The following is a 27,303-nucleotide window of genomic DNA, read 5'->3' as shown; positions in this document are numbered from 1 at the left end:
TTACTTCAGATCAAAGTGGGCTGAATTAGGCCCCTGAACTGACATGAGTTTGACACCCCTAATCTAGAACACAATGCAACCTCTATCTGCAGCCTACCCCTCACCATGACACTGTACATTACATACTCATGGGGGCACTGTTTGATTTCTGTATCAAAGGTAAGATACTTGTAAACTATGAGCATTTCATTGTATTTGATTGCGCTGTGATAATGATCAAGACAAAGCATTTTTGAGAGCCAAATACACATAATTATCTGAATTACGTGAACTCCTTCAACAGGCTGATGAGAACTCTTATTTACAGTGGGTTTTGAACGCACCTTTGTCATGCGCAGACTTCTGCCGGACGTGACGTCACTGTACGGTTTACCAGGTCCTCTCGTTATCCGTGTGGTGGTAGCTTTGTAAGTGTTGTTGCTCTATACTTCATTTTTACAACTTACGTAGTTGAGATTGGTATTTAAATAAACAAATACTGAGTTCAGGGGAATTTTGTTTATATTGTGTGGACCGGAAAAGCGAAGTTTTGCTTCTGAACAGCGTTGGTTGACCAAAATAGCATGCTAGCATATTTTCCACCGTAGAAGCTAGCTGGTTAGCTTGGGTTGTGTACTTGATCAACAACTAGAAAACAGCTCATTGTCCTAAGAATTAAGGGTATATATGTCATGTATGATGGCTACTGTAAACCTTTTTATCCTCTTTGACAAAAGGCTTATTGGTTATTATGTTTAGCCTGTACTTGTGTCATTTATTATTTATAATATAGCAGAGTAATCTCAATTCTTACCTCAATTGTTGTAAGTAGCATAATTCATTGTTTCTTTTAAACTGCAACAATAAACTCTTGTATGTTCATATTCCACAAGGTTAGATTTCATCCCCATCATGCTGACAAATTGTCCTCGTTGTTTCTGAAGTACCTGGAAACAGAGCCAATCACAATCACATTTGGGGGTTACAGCCATACACATATGAGCATATAAAAGCTTCTATTTTCTCAATAAGAGAGGAAGTTTGCATCATTATAGGCGTGTATACTTTATGATTGTGTCGGGAGAGCAGGCTTCTTTGTTTTTCTCTCAATATACCTTATTTTTATGTAATGTATTATCCCTTTATGCATTTCCACAACAGAGCCATCAAAGATGACTACAGCTGCGAGGCCGACTTTTGAGCCAGCAAGAGGAGGGAGGGGTAAAGGAGAGGGGGATTTAAGTGCCCTGTCCAAGCAGTATTCCAGCCGAGATCTTCCAGGTCACACTAAGATCAAGTACAGGTGAGTAAATCTAACATGAATGCAGTCAAAACTTGGATTTAATCAGTCTGTTGGTGTATTTATTAGGGATGCACCAAAATGAAAATAAGGAAACCAAGGCCGAAAACCGAAACACTGAAAGGGAGACCGGGGACAGTTGTAACATTTCACTCCTTGGATTTGAGATTAAGTCATGCGTTTTCTGTTTGTGTTGCACAGGCATTTTCTATGCCATTTATTAGCAGACACTTGAAGCTAGTTTGTACAGCAGTTTGAACACACTGGGTTAAAGGAGCTCAAAGTTATAGACAGAAACTTCAAAAATGTTACAGCTGTCCCCAGTCTCCCCTACCATCGCATTTATGTCTCTGACTGTGTACTAACCTCACTAAAATCAAGGATCTCACTGAACATCCCAGACAATGAGGGTGCATGCCCCTCATCTGGTTCAGAGAGACGAGTCCTTTTTTCTGCGCTCTGTTCTCCTTCTCCTACGCTGTGCGCTTCTCTGTCTCCAAGTGGGTTCTCCGCATCCATCTTGGCCTAGATCATTTCTCGTGCGAGCTGAGAAATTATTATTATTCCCGCATCCAAGTAATGATCTTTATAACGCGGATCAAGTACAGTCACGATGAAGTGCAGAGGATCCGAATAGATTTCAGTGAAACGTGTGCTGACAGACTCTAAGAGTGTACTTTTCATTGTTTTCACTCCGTAGTCCGTCTCAACCTCTTTGTTTAGAAGACGCTTTAGTGCTGCAATTAAAGGAATAACAGATGCAGACATGTTGGCCCTTATCCAGACAAGCGCATACTGGACGCAGTTTTTGCTTGCGTCATCACAACATTCTGCTTCAGCCGTGTTTCGTGATAAAAGTATTTCAGCTGAAAACCGAAAATGCACTTTTGAGACATCTTCGGCCAAAAATTTTCGGTGACCGAATTTTTGGTGCATCCCTAGTATTTATTGCTACATACTTACTGACTCACTCACTGTTCTTGCTGCCTCAGTCCAGCCAAAGCAGTTATAAGCATATTTCAATTATGTTTATTTACTCCCTGTTTTCAGACAACCAACCCAGGATGCCCCTGAGGAGGTGCGCGCTCGTGACTTCCGCAGGGAGCTCGAGGAGAGAGAGCGTGTTGCTGTACGTGACAAGACCAGAGAAAGGGGACCAAGAGGTCTATATCTCATCAGATGTTATCTAAATATTTAGTAGAAATTGAATGTGCAAAATATTCATGATAAAGTTTTACACATGACACCACATATTTCAGCAACATATTAACCCTTAATTTTCAGAGCACACCACATCATCGTCATCTTCATCATCATCTTCAAAGAGGCCCAGACTGGATCAGATCCCAGCAGCCAACCTTGATGCTGACGACCCTCTAACTGATGTAGGTGCTCACTCTGCACAGCTTAGTGGACACTCAGGGATGATTAGTGCTCATTAATTTCCCTCACCAATTATGCTGGGCTGTTTACAGGACGATGAGGACGAGGACTCTGAGGAGGACAGTGACGATGATGACACTGCAGCCCTCCTGGCAGAGCTGGAGAAGATCAAGAAGGAGCGGGCTGAAGAGCAAGAGCGCAAAGTAAAGTTTTGTTTTAGACTTAAGTGTTTGTACATACACTCTCTGAACCTTCAGAAAATTCTGACATGGGGTTAGGGTTGTTAAAGTAACATCTTTGTGTTACATAAAGTTGCTTTTTTTTCTGTCATAGGAGCGGGAGCAGAAGGCAGAGGAGGAGAGGATTCGCATGGAGAATATCTTGAGTGGCAATCCGTTGATTAATTTGGCGGGGCAGCAGCAGCAGCAGCAACAGCAGCAGCAGATAAGCCAAACTCAGAATACATTCAGGGTCAAGAGAAGGTATCTCACCAAAACACCTACATATTTACTCTATGAATATTTACTACACTCAATGTCACTTTAAAATTGACTTCCAAAATTAACTTGTAAATATCTTTCCAGGTGGGATGATGATGTTGTGTTCAAGAATTGCGCCAAAGGAGTGGATGATGCACGGAAGGAGAAACGCTTTGTGAATGACACACTGCGCTCTGAGTTTCACAAGAAATTTATGGAGAAATATGTCAAATAAAGAACTTTCTGTGTCTTGGTCTTATTTCTTTAATTTGTTTCCTTCCTGTTGTCCTCTTTTCCAACAAAAGTAGATGGCATTCAAATACATTCTGAATTCAAATGCATTGGTGTTTGACCAGAAGAAGACGTTGTATATAAATGAGCTGATGGCTTACATACTTTCAGTAAAGCTTATTCAAACTCCAATGGCATTGTTAAATGTGATTCAACATTTGTGTCTATCTGTAGTTTTGTTTTTTTTAATCTCAATAAACAAAAACTTGTAATAAACATGACTTGCAGGATTTTCTTTGAGAAAGATGGTGGCCAATGTGTTATATTATTGATTATTGCAATGTCACTCTTCACTTGTCTCAGTAAAACCTGTAAATAATTTACAATCAAAATGCTGCAGCCAGACTTCTTACCAAATCATCCTAAAGGTCTCGTATAACACCAATTCTGTGAAAAAAAGAAAAAAAAAGCACTTTGTGACCTCTGTCTTGAAAGGTGCTATAGAAATAAACAGATTATTATTATTATAGCAACCTATTCACAGCTTTTTTTTTAATGACTTCTGACATCTCTTCTGAATTTACTTTTATATTATAATTCTTATTGAGCAAAATCAAGGATTAAAGGTACGTTTTTACATAGTGGGTCTGTATGTGCATATAAATACAGACTTTAAAAATGAAAACATATCAATAAGAAACTGATAGATACCAACACATGCTTGCACTTGTGTTGACATATTAACAGTAGTTGTCTTGTTTATGCCTGTCACTCAAATTATTAAGGATACCACTTTTTACATAGGAAATATGGTGGCTTTCATTTACACTTTTACCTGAATTAACAAATAAGAAGGAAGCACTAATAGCTTTGAGTAATGCAAAATGTACGCTTTACCAGTGGTGGACAGTAACAAAGTAAATTTACTTAAGTACAGTACGTAATTACATTTTTATAGTATCTGTACTTTACTTGAGTGTAATTTTTTGGGGGAACTTATTACTTTTACTCCACTACATTTAAAGACAATTATTGTACTTTTTACTCCACTACATTTCTATCAATACTCTAGTTACTCACTAATTTTGCTTTGAAGTCAGCTCATGAATTCCCTTCTCTTTTCTGAAATCTGATCCCTAAGACAGTAAAATGTGTTTGTGAAGTTCTGTTTGTCTCAGTGGTTTAGTCGTACCTGTATATCATGTGGCCCCACGGTTGAACGTGGAGCAAACAGAGCAAATTTCCCTCAGATCAGGCAGTTCATGTAGAGGTGGTAATGATGGCTATAATTCTCCACCCTAGCACCCATGGCCATATCTTCACCCCGTGTTAGAGGTTTTTGAAATGAAGAATGATATGTATCGTTTGAAATGTTCACCCTGTTTCCCACTCTGTCCAAACATACAAAAATTCGCTATCCAACTTGAGAAAGCGTGTTGAGCTATATAACATTTGTTTCATTCCAGATGAACATTTCAAACTAAGTTGTCTGTGCTTGTAGTAACTTAGTTTCTGTTTTTATTCCATGGTATAGTTTTTAAAGATTTTAAGTAATGGTTTCTAAATAAACAGAATGTAACAGAATGTACTTCTATGTATTCTTGACTGTCATCATGCTTTGTGAAAATAAAAAGTTTTGAGATAATTTAAAAAGTACTTTGAATAATTAAGTATTTTAAAAAGCAAGTACTTCAGCACTTTAACTTAATTAATAATTTGACAGAACAACTTTCACTTGTATTGGAGTAATATTTGACCTGGAGGATCTTTACTTTGACTTAAGTAATGAAGCTGTGTACTTTGTCCACCACTGCTCTTTACTTTGTGGTCATGAATGCAATCCAATTATTCCAAAATGAATAGAATTTTGATTTTGTCATTGCCCCATTTTTTATTTCTAAAATATATTCCATAGCAGTCTAATGTATGAGCGACTTTCTGGTGCCTTTTTTTTGTAGTATGAATTATCTACCAGAAGTATGTACGACATTTAGATTAAATCGATCGTTTACAATGCTTTCTTTTTTTTCACTTACCATAGATTTTATTTCCATTTTTTCAATTTAAGCACAAACAAAAGACAGAAGAAACACAAAAAAACAAAAACAAATACAAAACAAAAACATCAACATTATTGCCAGACTTGTAATATTCACAGTTTCTGATAAGTTCCACAGTCATAGGTTTTGTACAGTAAAATGGAGGTTAGTAATGGTTTCAACAGTAAGAAGGGGAGCAGCCACCACACACATCCTCTATTCCAAAAAATATAGTGTTAATTTTTCCCACCTTGTAATATATAAATCTTTTCTTAATCTTAGCAGGAAAGTCATTTTTTCCATCTCGTGAATTTCTTTGATGATTTCAAACCAATTTTTTATTGTGGGTGGATCTGCCTGTAACCATTTGCGGGTTATTGCTTTTTTAGCATCGATAATAAATATTTTTAAGAGATATTTGGTGTCTCCTGTTAAGTCATCTGGCAGGTCACCCAAGTAAAGAAAAACTAAAGTTAATGGAATTGACAATCCCAGGATTTGTTTCATAATATCTAAAATATTTAACCAAAATTGTTGTAATCTTGGACAGTTCCAAAATATGTGGTGGTGATCCCCTCCCTCACTCCCACAGTTCCTCCAACATGAATGACTTCTAGATGCAGAATATTTTCCCATTTTAGGAGTAATGAAATAACGTACAAGATTCTTCCAACCAAATTCATGCCAATACATAGAACAAGAAGTGGAAAAGGTGTTTTGACATATGTTTTCCCATTGCTGTTCAGTTATTTTATCATTGCATTCTTTTTCCCATCTCTCTTTAAAATAGTGTGTGGTACTTCCTCTTCCTTCACCAATCCCCTGGTAGAGTTTTGAAATTAGTGATTCGTTTATAATGCTTTCAACCTAGCTATGTAAATGTCCTTCAACAGCCCAGCAGCTGTGGAGCAAATGAAACACTTTGTTTTAACAGTGAAGACAGAGTGCGATACCCAGAGCAGCCTGCAGGGGGCGCCGTCTCTAACAATAGCTTTCTTGTGACAGGATTGGCTGCTGGGAAAAGATGGCAGCTTCCTTTTGTATGTAGGGATTTACTCTTCTCCGAGGAGGCATTTAAAGACTTCCCTCAGTGTATACACGGACCTCTACCGCACACTTGGGGTTCAAACTAACACTGTGAGTAGGAAAAGATGGAGAAAAGCGGGAGCATCGACAGTTTGGGTTCAAAACGCTCCTCTTCCCGACAGCCAAGTGTTGATTCATTGTCCAGGTAGGCTAAACCCACCACAAACACTTCGCGTTTTAAGCTAGCTAAAAGTTTTTAAATGATCAAGAGGCGTTATTTTAATATGTTATGACTATACAGTAACACGTCTATTTGGTATAAAATTGTTATAACTCTGCAGAAATGACTGTTTGAACTCAGTTAATATAATGTAATGTGAACTAAATGCCCATGTAAGGACCACCGACGATGACAGTAAATTAGGGCATCATTTAATGGCCGCTGTCATAGTCGACCAATGTGGTCAGAAGGACAAATTATACTTATCAACATAGGGTGTGAAAAACAGAGCTAATGTTCTCTGAATTTATAGTGGGCTGATATATACTTGCATGCTGTCTGACAACTGTGAACGTGAAGACTCCTTATCACCAGAAGTACTGTATGGGCCAACAATCCAAGGTTACTGCATGTAGCCCAGGATGACTCAAGCTCACTGAGGGGGAAAAACTCTTTAAAAAATCAGCTTATTATTTCTGAGCAGTTCAACCATAACTGATGCATAATTTCCAGTCCAATGATATATGATAGATTAGACACCAACCAGTCTACACTAAAGTTCTTACTCAGTTTAAACAGGCTGAAATCAATGGTTTGCTTGTCTCATTATCTAATCAGTTTATGGTTTCAGAAAAATAGTAATGACTTTAGATAGATAGATAGATAGATAGATAGATAGATAGATAGATCTATATTTGTCCTTAATAAGGATATTTGTTGTCACCGTCTGTACAAAGAATTCAATTCAATTCAAAACCTTTATTTAGTCTTGAAAAGACATTGAGGTTTCCCTCATTTCCAATGTCGTCGAGATCACAGGCACATTAGAAACAGCAAACAAACACAATCATACACAAAACAATAGATTAATTAAAACAGATACAGTTTGAGACACAGTGGTCTGAGATCAAAGTCTTGAACTCTGCAAAAGATGGAATGGATGTCAGCTTCAAAGTCTGTTGGGGGGTATTCCATGATTTAGGGGCATCAATGGGAAATGCTGATCGACCCAAATCAGTATTTATTTTGGGTACTTTCAGAATGAGCCAATCGGAAGAGCGAGTCCCGTAGGTTCCGCAATTCCATTCCAACAAGTCTGTGAGGTAGGTGGGGAGCTTTCCAATCAGCGCTTTAAAAATATACAAAAAAATAATGTTTGCTCAAGAGAGGCCCAACCAACCTTCTCATACAGGACACAGTGATGGGTGTCATATCTGTCACCAGTTATAAATCTGAGAGCAGAGTGGTAAACAGAGTCCAAGGGTGTTAGTGTTGAAGAATACATATATAAAACACAAATAAACAATAAACATCCACCCAGCCTCACAACAATGGTGCACATCATCCCACATATATGCACGCCGAACACATATGAACACACCGGATACATTAGTGGTCCATAAATCCTTCTTAAGAAGACCCCCACTGCCTTCTCCCCTGTTTTTATTGATGATCAAGAAGTGGAGATTGTGAACAGGCACAAATATCTTGGCACTTTTATTAATGACAAACTCACATTTGAGCATCAGGTTGACGCTGTCTGCAAAACGGCCCACCAAAGAATGTGCTTTTATTGGAAGCTCAGGGGTTTTAATGTTGACACATTTAGGGATGAACGATATTATCGGCACATTATCGGTATCAGCCGATATTGGCTTTAAAATGAACTATCTGATATCGGCCAACACGCCGATATCCGCCGATATAATTAACCGATAAAATAATGGGCTGCTGCACATATGTTGGGTTCATGTTTTAAGTTAAATTTGAATTTAAGCAGCAGTCTCTCAGGTGCACGTAGCTGACTAATTTAGGCACATTTACTGTCAAAGAGTAAACCATATGATTTAATTTGGGTTTAATTGCTGTACAGTTGCACTTTTCACATGTTCTCTGTGAACAGAGGTTAGGTTTACTTACTATGTCAAATGTGAAATTGGCCAAATTTGCCCTGGTTGTGGGTTTTGTTATGATTGTCTCAGGGAGAGCATCATCAAAGTTTTAAGTAGGATGTATCTGTTTGTATGAATTTTGTTTGAAAGCAATTGTCATAAATAAATATGCAGTTTTAAGTATTAAGTGTTTTTCTTATTTTGCACAAGAAATTAATATTACATAACAAATGTGATAAGAGTGTCACCATAATGATGTACGCTAATTCCAATACAGAAGATAATTTATGATCTCTGCAATTAGGTGTTCGGAAAAAAATATCGCTAATCGGCTAAATGAGTTGTAAAATATCTGCATATCGGATATCAGCAAAAAATCCAGTATCGTGCATCCCTAGACACAACTTTTATGAAGATGTTTTATTCCTGTTTTATTGAATCGCTTTTAACTTTTTCAATGCTGTCCTAGTGTGGGTCGACAAGTCTGAAGAATAAAAATAGACTTTAGGGTATTGTGAAGATGTGCAGCAGGGATGAGGGCACACAACCTGCCTGACATGTCAAGCCTTCACCGAGCCAGGACCCTCTGAGGCCTGGTCCATCATGGCTGACTCGTGCCACCCTCTATTTTGTGAATTTTGCTGGCTTCCCTCAGGCTGCAGATTCGCAATGCCAAAAAGCAGGACTAATAGAAAAAAGAACTCTGTTTTAAATGTTTATTGTACTGTTTTGTTTATGTCATCGCTGACTGAAAAGCAAATTGCCCCCTGGGGATTATAAAGACACCTTGAACCTTGAACTTCCTTTCAACATTGCTCATGTTTATCCCTCACCAGTACTTCCACCTCTCGCTCTGACCGGTCCGCCCAGGCCAAACCACCCTCCGCCATGTCCTCTGATTCTGTGGCCACCTCTACAGAGCTCTCTCCAGAAATGAGGGTTAGTAACGTGCTTATAGATCACAAAGATTCTGCTCATTCATTAACTTCTTATGATAAAGCCCAGTGACTTACTCTGATTTTTCTCCGTGACCCTTAGGTTAAGTCCAAAGCCACTGCAAAGGTACACCAAGTCATAAAACAAATCAAATTCAGAATGTATCTTTGAATCCTGCAGCTTTATAAGCTGCTGTTTATTTTGGTCTAATGTTTATCTTATGCTTGCAGAAAGTGCTCAGAGATTCAGACAAAGAGGAACCACAGTTACTTCCAAATGAAACCGTGCAAGACATGGGTATGTTATCTATGTGCTGCAATCACCACACCAATCAAAACAACTTAGTTTTATCAGATATGGAATGGTTGTTTTCACATTAAAACAGTTTCTTCTTCTTCTATCTTTAAACTTGGCTAAATCTTTTTTTTTTCTATTTTGTATTCTCTAGCTCAAGATGTCACCTACTTCTGTCCTTTCATTGGAGCACTGAGGGGAACAGTGACTGTCACCAACTACAGACTCTTCTTCAGATGCATGGACAGGGTATGCTTAGGAGTTCTTTTTTCAGAAGCTCTCTGAAAAGGAATGATTTTTTTTTCTTCAATTGCTTGTGTTTTGTTTCAAGGAGCCAACTTTTGTGCTGGACCTGCCCCTCGGGGTGGTGAGTCGTGTGGAAAAAATTGGAAGTGCATCAAGCCGTGGGGACTTGTCCTACGGGCTGGTTTGCAAGGTGAGGAAGAAGAAGAAGAAAAAATTGCCTAGGATAACTACACTTGATTGTTTTTTCCTAACTTTGGACTAAATTTTGATTTAAATGGTTAGTAATGGAGTTAAAAATTAGATTTAAAAAAATATGTATTGGGATTTTTTTGGGGTTCTGACACTTTTGGATAATTAAATATGCCCCGGGTCAAATTGACCCAGGAACATTATTGCTGTTCCAGAGAAAGGAACATAACAGGAGGGTTAACCTTGACTTGCTGCTCTGTTTGTCTTGTGCAGGATATGAGAAACCTGCGATTTGCACACAAACAAATGGATGACACTCTGAGGAAGTCCATTTTCGAAGTGTTGATGAAATTCGCTTTTCCTGTTTCCAACGGACTGGTGAGTGATTCTCAGCCACACCGTCTGTGTCACTGTAGCTCTGCACCATCTGTCCACTCATGAATTTCTCTCCTCCTCTCCACAGCAAATCTTTGCCTTTGATTATGGTCAGGTCTTTCCTGAAAATGGATGGAAGGTGTACGATGCTGTCTCTGAGTACAAAAGACAGGTATGAAACGAACAGGGTGAGACCTCTGAGCTTATTGTGGAGAAAAAAGTGATGATCCCATTGTTTGCTTTGTTTGATTTCAAAGGGTATACCCAACGAAAGCTGGAGGATAACTAAAATAAATGATCACTATGAACTTTGTGACACCTACCCATCCACTCTGGCGGTCCCTGTCAACATACCAGACGAGGAGCTGAAGAGAGTGGCTGCCTTCAGAGCAAAGGGGAGGATTCCTGTGAGTCACCTGGTCAAAGCACATAAACCTCTGCTCTGCTTGTGTGCTGGACTTTTTGTAATGTCTGTAATCTGTTAATTCTGTGGGCAGGTGTTGTCATGGATCCATCCAGAGAGCCAGGCGACTGTGACGCGCTGCAGCCAGCCAATGGTTGGGGTAAACGGGAAGCGAAGCAAAGAGGATGAGAAATACCTCCAGTCCATCATGGACGCTAACGCTCAGTCACATAAACTTTTCATTTTTGATGCAAGGCCCAGTGTCAATGCTGCTGCCAACAAGGTTCATTCAATCTTTATGATCTCAATTTAGCTAACAGAAATGAGCTTGGAAGTGTTTCCCCTGTATTTATGTCTTTTAGTAAGGATCATTTGTAATTCAGCATCATCAGTGTCTGCTTGTCTTTGTCGTACAGATGAAAGGGGGCGGTTACGAAAGTGAGGATGCATATCAAAATGCCGAGCTGGTGTTCCTGGATATCCACAACATCCACGTGATGAGGGAGTCGCTTCGCAAGCTGAAAGATGTGGTTTACCCGAACATCGAGGACTCCCACTGGCTCTCTAATCTGGAGTCCACTCATTGGCTCGAGCACATCAAAGTGAGCATGTCCTGAATAATGGATAGTAAGTGGGCTGTTACAGCAGACTGGAATCCCAACAGGGTGAGCAGGACCTGATGTAGAGGGATCATGTCTTAGCCTGACAGGTTCCTCAGGTGTAACAATCCGCTTACAATACATTACCCTGCTTATTACACAGTACTTAATTTTTAATTTCACTTTCAAGTCCAAATATTGATTTGGACATCGTTTTATTGATACATTTTTTTTTTATATTTCTACCGTTAAAAATAGTCTGTTATAGGGCGCCATTGGCCTAGTGGTCTAATGGCCCTTTTCCACTACACAGTTCCAGCCCTACTCGACTTGACTCTAGTTGACTCGACTCGGTTTGGGTACCTTTTCCACGTCATTTTGATCCCGACACAAACACAACAATTACAAACAATGGAGGACATGGAGGCAACTGTGTACTTGCTGCTCGGTCTGTGGCTTTTTTCTTTTTTACAGTACTGATCTTTTTTTTAAAAAATGGCGGGTTTGATTCCTGTGTTGGGCGTCGCGCTCATGTCTCTTCGGTGACGACATTCCCTGGCCAATCAGTGGCCGGCAGTCCGTCGACGTCACCTTTTAGTATCGGCTCAGCTCGCTTGGAACCAGAGCAGAGCAGGTACGAAAAACTGGTATCTGACACGAGGTACGGCGCCTGTGAAAACGCAACACAAACCGAGTAGAGTCGAGTCAAGTCAAGGAGAGTAGGGCTAAAACAGGCCTGTGGAAAAGGGCCATAAGTGCACGCCCATATGCAGAGGCTATAGCCCTTGTTGCGGAGGTCACAGGTTCGATTCCAGCCTTGACCATTTACTGCATGTCCTCCCCCACTCTCTACTCCCCACATTTCCTGTCTCTCTTCAGCTGTCCTGTCCATTAAAGGTGATTCTGTTACTGTAACTGGTCATCCTATAAAGAGCAAAACTAGCTGACATTACTCACTACCATTACAATTAATATGCTGATGATGAAGTAAAGCAAGGGGTTAAAATCACATAAATCACTGCCACGCATAATTATGCTTTTGTGCCACATCACTGTCAGAGTCGGTGACATTTTCTTCTCCATTTATCAGCCCTTAAAGACAGTCATATCCCAGACTGTGTTTAGACTTTATTTCATACAGCACCTTTGGTTTTGTCAATTTCTCTGTTATAGTCAGTCATATTTCTGTGTTTAATCTCTCCTGCCTCTTCTCTGCTGCATTTGTCACTTTTCTTGTTTTTTTGATTGGACTCAATTAAATTTGGTTCAGTTCGATTCGATACGCTTTATTGCCCCTTTAGGGAAATTTGTATAAAAGGAAAACAGTGCTGCACATGCTTGACTGCCTCCACAGAAGTATGGATGAATAAAAAACACATATAAAGCAACAACTAAAGGGAAACGCATACCGAAGAAAACCACAAACAACATATCTATACAAAAGTCTGTGTGTAGGCGGGGCAGTGCCAAAAAACAAACATTTAATAGACTTCTTCCTGCTTATTGATGTGATTACAGTTAGCTTGTCACATATCTAGTAACGATCTGTTCTTCATACATGCATTTGGTGTGTGTGGTTTCCTTGTAGCTGATTCTGGCAGGAGCACTGAGGATCGCAGATAAAGTGGAGTCCGGGAAAACCTCAGTGGTCGTACACTGCAGCGATGGTTGGGACCGTACAGCCCAGCTCACCTCGCTGGCCATGCTCATGCTGGACGGTTACTATCGCACCATCCGCGGCTTTGAGGTGCTGCTTGAGAAAGAGTGGCTGAGTTTTGGCCACCGCTTCCAGCTGGTAAGTCTACATTTTCATACTGATGTCAGAAACCAAGGTAAGTTGTTTTCTTGTGTTGTGTTACTGATTCTTCTCTCTTTGTCTCTTTAAGCGAATCGGTCACGGGGATAAGAACCACACAGATGCAGACCGCTCACCTGTTTTTATTCAGTTCATTGACTGCGTGTGGCAGTTGACTCGCCAGGTATACAATAACAGAATAATGCAGAATAAATCTTTATAGTTGGATGATATTTCATCGCCACTAACAGCGCTGATTATATTGAAGTTTCCTGCAGCATTTGAGTTCAATGAATACTTCCTGGTGACCATCCTGGACCACCTGTACAGCTGCCTGTTCGGGACCTTTTTGTGTAACAGTGAACAGCAGAGGCTGAAGGAGGTAAGAGCATCTAATGGTTGTAGTATCATAATAAAACTAATATGTACTTAAATGGAGCTTTGTTGTGCTCTCAGTGTCTTTACAGAACATAAACATGTTTAAGGGCAAACTCAAGATCTACCTTTTTAGTCTTGCTTTTAACTGAGTTTCATTATCATAACAGTTTTATTTATTTATTTATCATCTAGTTCAAATTTTAGTCATTTTTTAATTCTATTTTATTTATTTAGTATAGCAAGTATAGCATCTTATTTTCCTTTTATGATTGAATATTTTAGTGTTTTATTATCTGAGTAATTTATTTTATTTTACTTATTTATTTTATTTTAAGTATAGCATCTTATTTTACTTTTAAGATTTAATATTTTAGTGTTTTATTATCTTAGTAATTTCTTTAATTGTATTTATTTAATTTTAAGTATAGCATCTTATTTTACTTTTAAGATTTAATATTTTAGTGTTTTATCATCTTAGTAATTTAATTTATTTTATTTTAAGTATAGCATCTCACTTTCTTTTACTGCTTTAATATTGTAGTGTTTTATTATCTAAAATAAATGTATTTTATTTTTGAGATTTTAATTTCTTGTGTTGAGTTTTAACATCTTATTTTACACCTCATTAAGATATCATGAGAGTGTTTCCTCAGTTTGTTCAGTAACTTTTTTTTATTTGTATTTATTTATTTTAGTTGTATTGTTTTTATTATTATTGTTGCATATATTGTGTTCTTCACCTTAGGATTGTGGGAGGGTTTTGGGGTCAGGGCTGGGTTGGTATTAGTATGGGGGGGGTCTTTTTTTTATTTATTTTTTTTGATTAATTTATTCTATTTCTATTATTTTTTGTACAGCACTTTGTGTTACAGAATCAGAATCAGCTTTATTGTTGTTGTACAATATCATTGTATGAAAAGCGCTTTATAAAATAAGTCTTGATTGATTGATTGATTGATTGATTGATTGATTGATTGATTGATTGATTTACAACCACACCTTTTATTTTACAGGAGATTCCCAAGAGGACTGTGTCATTGTGGTCTTACATAAACAGCCAGCTGGAGGAGTTCAGCAATCCTTTGTATGTGAACTATTCCAACCATGTGCTGTTTCCTGTTGTCAGCCTACGTCACCTGGAGCTTTGGGTTGGCTACTATATCCGCTGGAACCCTCGCATGAGACCTCAGGTATTTGCAGAATTCTGTCTCAGGTTCAACATCTGATGTCAATGTTTGTGTTTTTATTGCAAATGCAATGTCTGCAGTCTGTTGTAGTTGCTGAACTTGAGTTTTTACATCTGTCAGGAACCAGTTCATCAGCGCTACAAGGAGCTGCTGGCAAAACGCGCAGAGCTGCAGAAAAGAGTGGAAGAGTTACAGCGAGAGGTGACCAATCGTTCAGCCTCATCGTCTTCTGAGAGGGCAGGCTCCCCCACGCGTTCCATCACGCCGGTGCAGACCTTTGTTTGACGCCTGCTGATACTAATGCAGGTCACAGGAGCTGGATCCTGTCTGTGAGAAGTTGCTGTGTAGTAGTGTAAGTCACACCTGTCACCTTGAGGGACCTGTTGGTGACAACTTGCCTAAAAAAAAAAGTCTGATTACGCAGATTAATGTATTTGCACACATCACGGATGATGTAGAGTCTGTGTTTGTGTATCAGACTGCTTTATACAGCCATATTGTACTCTTCCTCCACAGATGAGAGGAACATAACCAGAGTCGTGAATACTCTTTAGCATATCGACCTACCTACAATCAGTGTTTTTGAAGTATGCTAAAATATTACGCGGGTAAAATATGGATGCCTTATACACTCTATAGGAACACTTGCTTCATTCCTCCTCACTACATTTCATAGGTTTTAATTTGATAGCAATACTGCTGAAACACTTGCTGCAAAAATAACACTTGAGCTCAATATACTAGCACTAAAACTGCCTTAATGGCTCCTGAGTTGTGTCATAATGTAGCTAAAGGGCTGCAACGCTAGCTTCCCCTAATGATAACTAGTGCATTAAAAAAAATCTGTGCTTTTAGATTGTTGTGACCAAATATTTTTTTATGAATACATCATGTGTCATGTCATGCATTCCTCTCGGTGAGTTGAGTTTTATAAGTTTCATTTTTCTAACTAGTTAACATTATTTATTATCCTTTAGTGCAGACTTTTATTTATGGCTCACAAACACACTTCCTGTCTCCTGTTGTAAAATGATTATAGATGTTCCCATGCAACATTAATAAGCCACATTGAACATGCAGAAGTTTGTTTGTTCCAGTCACTGAATCAGTTTTATTAGGACATTTCTTACAAAAAAAGCTATCAGCTGACTTTCTTTTTATACACTGCAGAATATCTGACTAGTTATTTCATTTGAGTGTTTTTTTTTCTAGTTTAACAGATCTGATAGAATATCTGTGCCTTCCTCTGAATGACTGATTGAGAGAAGTGTGTGCTTAGTTTTTTGAGATTTTAATAGCTAAGGTTTAAAACAGCAAACAAAGAGTTAGTAAGCCTTTCCTCTTTGCGTGTAAAAACTTGCAATAAACATGTGACTGAACTCAAGGGACTCAGAATGGTTTGTTACATCAGCGTGGTGTGTTCACAACTGTTTCAAAACGTTTCACAGCCTGCATGACATTCACATCAACTATCTCTGGTTCAGATTATGCCAGTGCAACAACAAAAATGGTTGAACTTGGGACCGCTACAATGAGGACTATAGCATGCTTAAACTGCTATGACAACTGTGCCCCAAGCTTTAGCTTTCTTATAATTAAAGAATTTCTGATTGATGTTTAAGGGAAGTGAACTGATTCAAGGGACTGGAAGAGAGAACTGTTACCAGAACAGCCAACTAAGAATAAAGCCATTGACACAGGTCAGACAAATGTGTCTGTCTTCAAATATCAATAATCTAAAATGTCACACTTCCATAGTTTTACCCCTAGATTAGTGGAGCTCTTGTTCAATTGAAAATAACCTGTCAGTATTTTTCATGGTCACAGCTGTCAACAGAAATTATTAATTCAAAGGTACCCCTTCAAAAGTGCTTATTACTATAATCTACGAGGTAAAAAGACTTTGCTGAAATGTCCTCGGAGACTTTCTAAAATCTCAACAACTCATACCAGTGTTGGTCTAAATATTTTCGGTTGTTTAAAACCTTTATTCCTATAAACAGCTGTAACACTTACAGTTGTTACAGTAGTTATGATGACTATAGAGTTAAAAATATATAAGTTTATCCATTAATTTGAATTCAGGTCAGAAAATTTTAGTTCTTGAATCAAATTATTTTTAAAGGTCCGTCACACCATCCATCACAATACTGAAGCTGCTGTTAATGCTGATTTAGGTGCATCTTTTTTTAACCATGTCAGCCTCTATTTTCATCCCACATTGTCAAAACAGATGTTTACAGTTGAGGTATTTTCTTTTGAGTAACAGGGTCAATGTGGAGTCTTCACGGAAAATAGCATGAAACCTGGTGTAGCAGGAGCACCCTCTATAGATACATCACAAAATGACTGCACATCAGAGAACGCCTATTTATTTGATTCCTGAGGTTTAAAGATGACCCAACAACCACTCCTTTTAGCCTGAGGCTATGTGGTCTGAGGCCGTTTCATCTGAATTCTGACACATGATGGAGCTTTTCTGGAGACATGACGGTTTTTCATCTGAGGTCTGACACCTCACTCTGAGACCCGAGGGTGTCCTAATATGTAAACCATTTCCATCTCTGTTTGGTTTCTCTCCATCAAAACATACTACATGACCCCCCACTCGATCACTCCCGGTGTTTGGTACATTCCCTTTCCGTAAAAATAGATGTTTCTGTTTAACTGTCTGGCTGTGTGCTTATTGGAGATCTAGTGCTGTGGAAAGAGGGGGTAGGACATGTTTGTTTTTGTTTGTCACTGTCCTATGTTACTGTTTCTGTTGTTCTAAATGTATATCTGAAAAATAGAAAAAGACTTTGATCAAACAAAAGAAATGGTAAAAGTGTTCTGTCATTTGTAAATTTGCCTCCAACTTTGTAAAAGTGTTTTATCTTTTGTAAATTTGTTTTCTTAAATGTAAATTTGTTTTGGCCTTGGTAAAAGTGTTTTGATTTTGTAATTTTGTTTTATAAAATGTAAAAATGTTTTCCAAAATGTAAATTTGTCTCCAACTTTGTAAAAGTGTTTAATCTTTTGTAAATGTGTTTTGTCCTTCAGGGCCACCGTAGTGTATGGCCCCTGAACTGAAATGAGTTTGACACCCCTGGACTAAACTATCGATGACTACTCCTTCCTTCCATGACCAAACTACTTCAAAATTAATCAAGTTAATGACATGATTAAATGATTAAATGATGTTGAGTCTTGTGAATGAATCCAGGCGTGTGATTGGATCTGCTGATTTCAAAATGTGGATCCCGCGGACGGATGTTGTGTCGCGATAGGTTTCCTTTCTTCTTGTGGATCAGTCTGCCTCTTCCGGTTACATGACGACGACGGCGTCGATACAAAAAGAGAGAAGGAAAACAGGAAAATACATTTTCTTGGCGAGAACACTGGAAACTTAATGTAAATAGATCAACGCGTACAGACGGGTTGCTCGTGTTGCGGTGTTACTAACTATAGACCTAAACTTTGTGTGGTTTGATACCGTGTGAGCAGTCACAGAGAATAGATATTTGGAGTTTATTGTTCTTCGTCTGCTGCCTCTTGCTAAGCTATTTCTGTGTTGCCCTACCTAGCCGTGCTAGCTAACATTAGCTGGATGCCAACTCAGTGTGTGTTTGTGTCTTTAGTTCAGAATTAGCACGAAAGAAAAACAGCCTCGTTAATCCTCTCGGTTTGCAGCAGGACTCCTCTAACCTCTGCTAGCTCGGTGACAGTAGTTTGGTGAGAATGGCAACGTCGGCTCTGTACGCCTGTACAAAGTGTAACCAGCGGTATCCCTTCGAGGAGCTGTCGCAGGGCCAGCAGCTGTGTAAGGTATGTGTGTGAGTGTTTTTACAGGATGGCCGCTAACAAGACACTAACATCCACCCGAGCTTAATACACAGTGTGGAAGCGTGCCAGTGTTGTTTCCGACCGGGGAGTGATGGTGTAACGATGTGCAGCAAGTTAAACAGGCTCAGGTTATATAACAGCTCTTATCTCTCCGACCTGGACACGCTAATACTGTAACTGTAGCCGTGTTTAGATTGTAAATACACATTCACATCACGTCCTGACCTGATTTTACTTAAATCACCACATTATTTAGATTGTAAAGAAATGCCTTGTATGCATTTATTCCTCAACTTGTTGCTCTTGGAGAGCTCCAAATGTGTTATCGCAGTGAACTGAGGAACCATTTGTTTCAGCTCTTTATCCTCCATCAGGTCCTCTGTTTATTTTACTTCAAATCCCTGCCAGTCAACACAGATTCATTTAATTAGAATAATAATAATAATACATTTTATGTATAAAGGATAAAACATCATATAAAACAACAGAATAATAAAAAAACATGAATAATATACATTTAAAACCAATCTTACCTTTTATAATTTACACAGTAAATCAGGGATTTTTAAATATTAGATCATGTCTACTGCAGGTACTACCTAACAGCATTTTTTTTCACACATTGCCAAACCCTAGAATAATATGTGGAGTGATAGAAAGAAGTCTCATTATGTTCTTATAATTTACACACTAAATCAGGGATTTTTTAAATATAAGACCATGTCTACTACAGATATTAACTAATAGCATTTTTTTCACACACTGCCAAACCCTATAATAATAATAATAATAATAATTATGATAATACATTTTATTTATAAAACTCAGACTCTGCACAAAGGATAAAACAACAGAATAATAAAAACATGAATAATATACATTTAAAAGCATCATATGTTAAAATTTACACAGTAAATCAGGGATTTTTTAATTGTTAGATCATGTCTACTAGAGATACTACCTTTATAGTAAATTTATTCACACACTGCCAAACCCTAGAATAATATGTGGAGTGATCGGAAGAAGTCACATCATGTTCTTATAATTGACAAACTAAATCAGGGATTTTTAAATATAAGATCATGTCTACTACAGATACTAACTAATAGCATTTTTTTTCACACACTGCCATACCCTATAATAATAATAATAATAATAATAATAATAATAATAATAACAATAATACATTTTATTTATACATTTTACTTTTCTAAAAACTCAAAGACGTCACACAAAGGATAAAACATCATATAAAACAGAATAATAAAAATATGAATAAAATACATTTAAAAGCAATCATATGTTAAAACTTACACAGTAAATCAGGGATTTTTAAATATTAGATCATGTCTACTACAGGTACTACCTAATAGCATTTTTTTCACACATTGCCAAACCCTAGAATAATATGTGGAGTGATTGAAAGAAGTCTCATTATGTTCTTATAATTTACACACTAAATCAGGGATTTTAAAATATTAGATCGTGTCTACTACAGATACTACCTAATAGCATTTTTCCCCCTACACACTGCCAAACCCTATAATAATCATAATTATGATCATTATATTAATAAAATAAAAAATATATTTATAAGAAATTCCAAGATATTTTACAATAAAATAAATTATACAATAAAAAAAGCAAAGGAAAACACTGAAAAAAGCAAAATAAAACAAAACAAACAAAAATCATCAGTCATAGGTTAAAAGCCTTTGTAAATAGGAGGATTTTGAGTCCAGATTTGAATTTGGTGAGTGAGGGAGAGAATCTGAGGTGTGGTGGGAGAGAGTTCCAGAGGGTGGGGGCAGCGACAGAGAAGGCCCTGTCCCCCCAGGTTTGGTGCTTGCTTAATATGTGGAGTGATCGAAAGAAGTCACATTATGTTCTCATAATTTATACACTAATCAGGATTTTTTAAATATTATCCAATACAATCCATTTTATTTATATAGCACATTTTAAAAACAACAAGGTTACCAAAGTGCTGCACAACAAATACAAACACAATACATAAATAATAGTAAAATTTAAAATACAGTAGATGAAAAGACAAGAGAGCAACACAGACTCTCATATGCTGTGTTAAAAGCCAAGGAGTAAAAATTAATCTGGGTTTTTTTTTAAATATATATTTATACATTTTTCATTGACATACATTCATAATAATCACGGATACAATGTTGAATACAGACACAAATATCCATAGTATAGTCAAAATTAGCCTAGAAAAGAACATCAAGGGTGCTGGTGGAACATACCAAAACACCACTAAACCAACAACAGAAACCTCCCAAAAAACAAAAATAGGTAAATAGAGCAAGTACAATCATTAAATAATAATAAGAATAAAAATGTTTTTAAGACGTATGAAAAGTATCCAGGGTGGGGGGGCATTTTGACTTGGGTGGGTAGCTCATTCCACAGTTTAGGAGCTACCACTGAAAAAGCTCGGTCACCCCTCATCTTTTGTCGTTTTTTTTTGCATGACGAGATGCATCTGATCAGCAGACCTCAGTGCTCTGTAGAGGGGCATGGATGTGTATGAGGTCAGAGATGTACTGAGGTGCCAGACCATTTAGTGACTTAAAAACAAACATTAAAATCTTAAAATTAATTCTAAAATGGACAGGGAGGCGAGAACAGGGCTGATATGTTCATGCTTGCGGGTTCCTGTTAAAAGGCGAGCAGCTGCGTTTTGGATTAATAAGCTCATGTCTACTTCAGGTACTACCTTATAGCATTTTTTTCACACTGCCAAACCCTAGAATAATATGTGGAGTGATCGGAAGAAGTCACATTATGTTCTCACCTTGACTTCGTGTATACACCCAGTCGGGTGTTGGTATTTACACAGACGTTGTAGACAAAAGGTGTTATGCAACACACATGGGGTTGTGCTAATGTAAACAACAAATAAAATGCTGTTGTGTTTCTGACATGTCCATAATGCACGTTTTTTTTCAGCATTCTGCCAACACATTTTCATATACTGACTGTTCCTTGCTTTGTTTCCATAGGAGTGTCGCATTGCACATCCTATAGTGAAGTGCACATACTGCAGGTCTGAGTTTCAGCAGGAGAGGTAAGATACACACATCTTTTGATAAACCTCAGATATATTTTTTTACCATTACAAATATTTTTTGAAGTTCACAGGATTTGTTTTTTTGTCTTCACAGTAAAACTAATACGATCTGCAAGAAATGTGCTCAGAACGTCAAACAGTTTGGAACAGTGAGTAACGGGTTTTTCCTGATTTACCTTGAGGCACCAATACATTGCACACTTAAGTCTATTTAATGTGATGTAATATGTGAATATAATTTAAAGTGTGTCTTTTTTTGTCTGTCTTTTTTTAGCCCAAACCCTGTCAGTACTGTAACATTATTGCAGCTTTCATTGGGACAAAGTGCCAGCGTTGTACCAACTCAGAGAAGAAATATGGACCCCCACAGACTTGTGAGCAATGCAAACAGCAGTGTGCTTTTGATCGCAAGGAGGAGGGAAGAAGAAAGGTATAAACCTCAAACACACACACACACACACTTGGAGTCTAACTCAACAGCTAATGTGCCACAGTGAGTCTAAAAAGCATTTGTCTCCTATCTGTGTCACAGGTGGATGGGAAACTGCTGTGCTGGCTCTGTACTCTGTCCTACCGCCGCGTCCTGCAGAAGACCAAGGAGCAGAGGAAGGGCTTCGGCTCCTCCAACTCCTCATCTCTGAATGAGAAAGACCACCACTCCAGACCTCACCATCATCACCACCACCAACACAGACACAGCAGTTCCCACCACAAGTATGTCCACTGATTCTTTTCTGAATGTTTAATCCCCATTAATCTGTATTCTGCATTTATAAAACTGTTGACATAAAACAGAGAATATTAGAAAACTGGACTCACAAGAACCTTATCTTTCACAGACTGAGTGGGAGCTTGAGTCCTGAACAGGAGCAGGGACTGTGGAAGCAGAGGTAAAACTTTCATTTGAATTTCACCCTCTTCATATTAATCTTAGAACAGTGTACTGTTTAAGCTATGGGGGGGACATTGCTCATCCCTGTTGTGAATTTCTGTGCAGCCATAAATCGTCTTCAATCCAGAAGGAGACTCCAAAGAAGAAACCAAAACTGGAGATGAAGCCATCCAACGGGGACAGGTATCAAAAGTGAAGAAAACCCTGATTATTTTATTGTACTTAATCTTTTCACTATCTAAGTAGTCCCAGCCTCAGTCATGCCCTTTATTTTTTATCTTCGAACAGTAGTTCCATCACCCAGTCGATGGACTCTGGAGGAACAGACAACTTCATTCTCATCAGCCAGCTGAAAGAGGAGGTGATGTCTCTGAAGAGAATGCTGCAGCAAAGGGATCAGACGATTTTAGAGAAGGACCGAAAGGTATGACCCCCTAGCCTTTCCAAAGCTGCATCACTTTCAGTCATCTGTATTTGTATAATGTATTTTCTTTTGTCCCCTTTTAGCTCACAGAGATCAAAGCAGACTTCCAGTACCAGGAGTCTAATATGAGAGTGAAGATGAACCAAATGGAGAAATCACACAAAGAGTCGATGGAGCAGCAGCAGGTAGGAAACAGAATATGCAGATGGCAAGAAAGTGGTCGTATTCATGTTGAAGTGAGGGTATGATTGACAATCTCGATGAAATAACTCCCCTAACAAAAGTCTCATGCTCAGTAATCGTGTCCAAAATCTTGGGTATTTGGATGATAAACACTTTGTTAAGTATACCCCTAACATGTTTGCTTCCAAAGGGTTTGAAGATGGTGTTTAAATTCTGGTGTGATGGTTAAAATAGGGCGCAGTAACACAATCCTTACTAAATCATGTCTCTGATTTATTTTTTAAATTATTTTTATACTCTATTGTGTCAATATTATATATACATGATATACATTTCTTACAAGTTCGAACTTTTTTGACACACCATGATTGGAATTTTTGTGACCCTCCACCGATAGAAAATTGGAAATTTAAAATAGAAAGAAAAGGAAAAGAAAGAAAAAGATAATAATAATAATCATTTAAAAATAAATAGAAAAGAATGGTTTATAAAGATAATAAAAACTCAAATTTAAAAATACATGAATTCATATTTAATAACCCAAAAGAATACAGACATGGTGGAATGAATTTGTCAACTCCATTTGATCTGCAGAGTCCCTCTCTACTTTCAAAAGACAGCTAAAGACCCAGCTCTTTAGGAAGCACTATGCACTTAGCAAGACTGTTCTCCACTGTTTCCTGCTCTACTCTGGGAATCTGTGTTCAGCTCTTGAGGGACCCAGCACTTGGTACTTTGGTCATTATTGTGGTGATGTTAATTGTTGATGATGATAACGGAAAGTCTTAAATGGTTTCGTTGCTTCATTGTAGATGTTCCTTATTTTACAAAAAAAAAAAAAGAAAAATCCTTATTTACTTATTTACTTTACACTGCTTGGCAGTACCTGCACCCAAATGGACTTGAAGCACTTTGTTACCCGTACTGATCTTGTTTCCTCTTGTCTAGATCTTTGCTTGTGTTGTGCTTGTTCTCGTATGTATTTTGCTTTGGATAAAAGCATCTGCTAAATGACATTGTAACATTGTAACATACACATACACATACACATACACATACACATACACATACATACATACATACATACATACATATCAGGGCTATAAGCTACTCTGATTTTAGTGCAGTATTTATTTTTCCCCTCTTAAAATCTCCTGATAACAACCTGAAGCAAAACTAGTCCCAACTGAAACATCCAAATAAGAAATTATAGTATCAGGTGGAGACTCCATTGGTATTCAGAAACAGTTTGTATTGTTACTATTAATATAAGGAAACATTAGTATCATAATTCATAATTTACCCCTGGGATGACGTATTGACACAGAAAACCATCTCTCTATGAGTTTTACATCTGGTCTGAATAACAGTCACTTAGTGTTAACTTGTACCTGAGCCCACAGATATCACACGCATATGTGCCATTATAGCACATGGATGAGTCACATGTTGCATAAGTTTGCATCCTGTGATTGGCCAGTTGAGCCATTTCCTGTTAAACTCCATGGGGTTAACTATATTACTGCGGTTGTGATTCTGTAATTGTGACATTGTGGTGAATGTTTCCATGTATTTGATGCAATAAGGGAGATTTTATCAGTGCAGCCTAAAAATGTCTCTCTTCTGTGTCCACAGTCCAAGAACAGGGAGTTGATGAAACAAGTGGCGGCCCTCTCCAAAGGAAAAAAGTTTGACCGGACAGGAAGTTCTCTGCTGCTGCCCTAACAAAAGGCCGGCCAGCGGGTAACAACACAGAGCGGCTTCATTGTTGCAACACTGTGAAAGTTTCCCTCCTGTGTTCCCTCATTGCCATCGACATCGATTAAAAGTTAATTCGGTAAAGCCAGGCGCCGTGTTGTACATGGTCAAACAAATGATGAATCAAAGAAACATTTCTCTAAATGTCAACCTATTTTAGATATTTTATGGTGACTTTTCCACCGGATCACAGGATTTGACTGTGGATGGAGGATGGAGCCCTCGTTTTTAACACTGCCGGGCCAAAACAAAAAGCATGGTGTGCATATGTGGATATCATTCTGTCGACTCAGTGTATCCACTGAATTTTTATGGATGTCATGCAATTTATTTATTCAACTGTATTTCTTAGCTTTTTTATTTCCTCACAACATACTGAGAGAATATCCCACATTTTGGGGTTTTCTTCAATAGGGATTAGTTCTATTTTTCTAAATTGATTGTGGAGAACAAGTTCTCCTTCATGGAGACCCTGTGCAACTTTATGATGTATGCAAACGTGGGATGGGTGACCACTAAGCTCCTGCTCAACTGAGAACTCTCTCAGTAACAATTCATGAATCAACCAATGAACACTTTGACAGGCTGTCTGATAGAGCGACACCTCTCGGCTGCCCTCTCTCTCACTGTGTGACAGCTGTAGTGCTTTGCTGTTTCTCTTTAGTGGAACGATTGTAATACTGCATGATTTACTGCCAGACACCGGTTGGCATTGTGGTCCGACTTCTTTTTTCCCTCCCTTTTAATTAGTTTTCTAAGAATCACTTGTAAATGTAATACTGGGGTCAGCCATTGTATTTAAACTATTGCTTGTATCTGTTTTAGTGAGTACAGTATGTGTATGGTAAGGCCAGTTGAAATTAACATGTCTGTAGAAGATGCTTTTTAAAGGAACACACCTTTCACCTTGCATTATTGGGCTGGTTTCATACTGTGGCGTCCAGGATCACTTTTGTACTTTTTTCCAAACCAACTGTTTTAAAACAATTAAAACTGGCTAAACTGTTATTGTTTGGTGTTTTTATTGAATTATTCTAAGTACATGTGGGGCTTCTCCTAATAAATGGAATAAATCTCAAAAGAAAGATGGTAAAACATTGTTTATTCTGAACCCCAACGGAGAATGAGTGCTTATTTTACTTCACATATATAAGGCTTTCTGTTTGATTAAAGAGTAGCACTCCCATATTTTAGTCCACTTTGGAGATTCATACTGAAGCCTGTTGACAAAGGGATGGGTGGAGTGGATAGGATTAGCCATTGTTACCAGCTTTCAAACATTCTCTGCATGATTGATTAATAAAGTAGCAGTAAAGGGGCACACCAGAAAGGTGGATTGACTTAGACAAAACAAACTAAACTACATTTGACATCTTGTGAATTATCTAATGAAGAATTGGTTTTAATGACATGGTCTCTGGGAAATTAATGGGAAATTAATTTTATGACTCTTACGAACTATTGTGCTGCTGTGGCTGCAACAACCAAAGAATACAAACTTAGCAGTCAGCGACCCTGGAAAGAAGGCTCTACATTCAAGGGTGCTATGGCAAGCCGACCTCACATATCTTTAGATAATGATTTTAAATATCCATTGCTGGATTTTCCCATTTCAAATTCTCAGTCAGAACTGTGTCAAAAATACCTACATAACCGTATGTATATGTTCAATCTTAATATTCTTAAATGTTTTAACACTTATAAGGAACAGAACTCTCTGAGGACACATAACTGTGCTTTTGTCATTCATTTATATCTGGCTAACATTTTAAAACTTATTTTCCAAATATGAATGACTGCAGCAGCATTTTTAAAAGGTTAACTCACATTTGAAATCTACAGTCGAACCTTTTTTTTTTACTTTACTGTGGTTTTGATAAAAGTGGTCAACTATGTAAAAACAACAGAAATGCAGTTTTATCTTTAAAATGTTCCATTTTCACTGGACACAATAGTATAGCATTTAAAATTGTGAGTGTATAGTCATTGAAGGGTAAATAATGTGTTTTTTTTTCTTTCTGCATCATATAAACATGGCTTTAAACAATTATTGTATATTTAAATTGTGTTTATCTTCTCCCTCAGTCTTGGTTTGTTGCAGATATGCAGAAATTGAAAGGCTAATACACTTGAATCGCATGAGTGATGTGATTTGTCCGGGGAACAATGAGGGTTTGGAAAT

The 27,303-nt window shown here is 37.9% G+C and overlaps 3 protein-coding genes across 5 annotated transcripts; all 3 read left to right on the top strand.

Annotated features, from left to right (window-relative positions):
• Window positions 1–296: 296 nt before the first annotated feature.
• On the top strand, window positions 297–3,564 carry cwc15 (CWC15 spliceosome associated protein homolog). Its single transcript, XM_034683523.1, has 7 exons — window positions 297–407; window positions 1,141–1,282; window positions 2,330–2,442; window positions 2,564–2,664; window positions 2,755–2,865; window positions 2,996–3,144; window positions 3,247–3,564. The coding sequence occupies exons 2-7, from the start codon at window positions 1,152–1,154 to the stop codon at window positions 3,374–3,376; spliced, it is 735 nt and encodes a 244-aa protein (XP_034539414.1). The 5' UTR covers window positions 297–407; window positions 1,141–1,151; the 3' UTR covers window positions 3,377–3,564.
• A 2,819-nt stretch (window positions 3,565–6,383) lies between these two features.
• mtmr2 (myotubularin related protein 2) lies at window positions 6,384–16,330 on the top strand. The gene is made up of 16 exons (XM_034682934.1): window positions 6,384–6,642; window positions 9,386–9,488; window positions 9,588–9,611; window positions 9,716–9,782; window positions 9,934–10,028; window positions 10,111–10,215; window positions 10,488–10,592; window positions 10,678–10,761; window positions 10,847–10,996; window positions 11,087–11,275; window positions 11,409–11,594; window positions 13,180–13,386; window positions 13,478–13,570; window positions 13,655–13,768; window positions 14,778–14,954; window positions 15,072–16,330. The coding sequence occupies exons 1-16, from the start codon at window positions 6,563–6,565 to the stop codon at window positions 15,234–15,236; spliced, it is 1,944 nt and encodes a 647-aa protein (XP_034538825.1). The 5' UTR covers window positions 6,384–6,562; the 3' UTR covers window positions 15,237–16,330.
• Window positions 16,331–18,201: 1,871 nt separating this feature from the next.
• fam76b (family with sequence similarity 76 member B) lies at window positions 18,202–26,129 on the top strand. 3 transcript variants are annotated; one of them, XM_034682936.1, is made up of 10 exons: window positions 18,202–18,758; window positions 21,797–21,861; window positions 21,959–22,013; window positions 22,139–22,294; window positions 22,397–22,578; window positions 22,704–22,754; window positions 22,862–22,939; window positions 23,015–23,180; window positions 23,264–23,365; window positions 24,999–26,129. In XM_034682936.1, the coding sequence occupies exons 1-10, from the start codon at window positions 18,672–18,674 to the stop codon at window positions 25,086–25,088; spliced, it is 1,032 nt and encodes a 343-aa protein (XP_034538827.1). In that variant the 5' UTR covers window positions 18,202–18,671; the 3' UTR covers window positions 25,089–26,129. The 3 variants fall into 3 exon arrangements, with proteins under 3 accessions (XP_034538827.1, XP_034538829.1, XP_034538828.1); XM_034682938.1 differs by having other exon boundaries at window positions 18,203–18,758; window positions 23,048–23,180; XM_034682937.1 differs by having other exon boundaries at window positions 18,204–18,758; window positions 23,045–23,180.
• Window positions 26,130–27,303: the final 1,174 nt, after the last annotated feature.

Source organism: Notolabrus celidotus, chromosome 5 (assembly GCF_009762535.1).
Source record: "Notolabrus celidotus isolate fNotCel1 chromosome 5, fNotCel1.pri, whole genome shotgun sequence".
Lineage (NCBI taxonomy): Eukaryota > Metazoa > Chordata > Actinopteri > Labriformes > Labridae > Notolabrus > Notolabrus celidotus.
The sequence above is the reverse complement of the archived record's forward strand: the minus strand, read 5'-3'. Positions and strand labels throughout refer to the sequence as shown.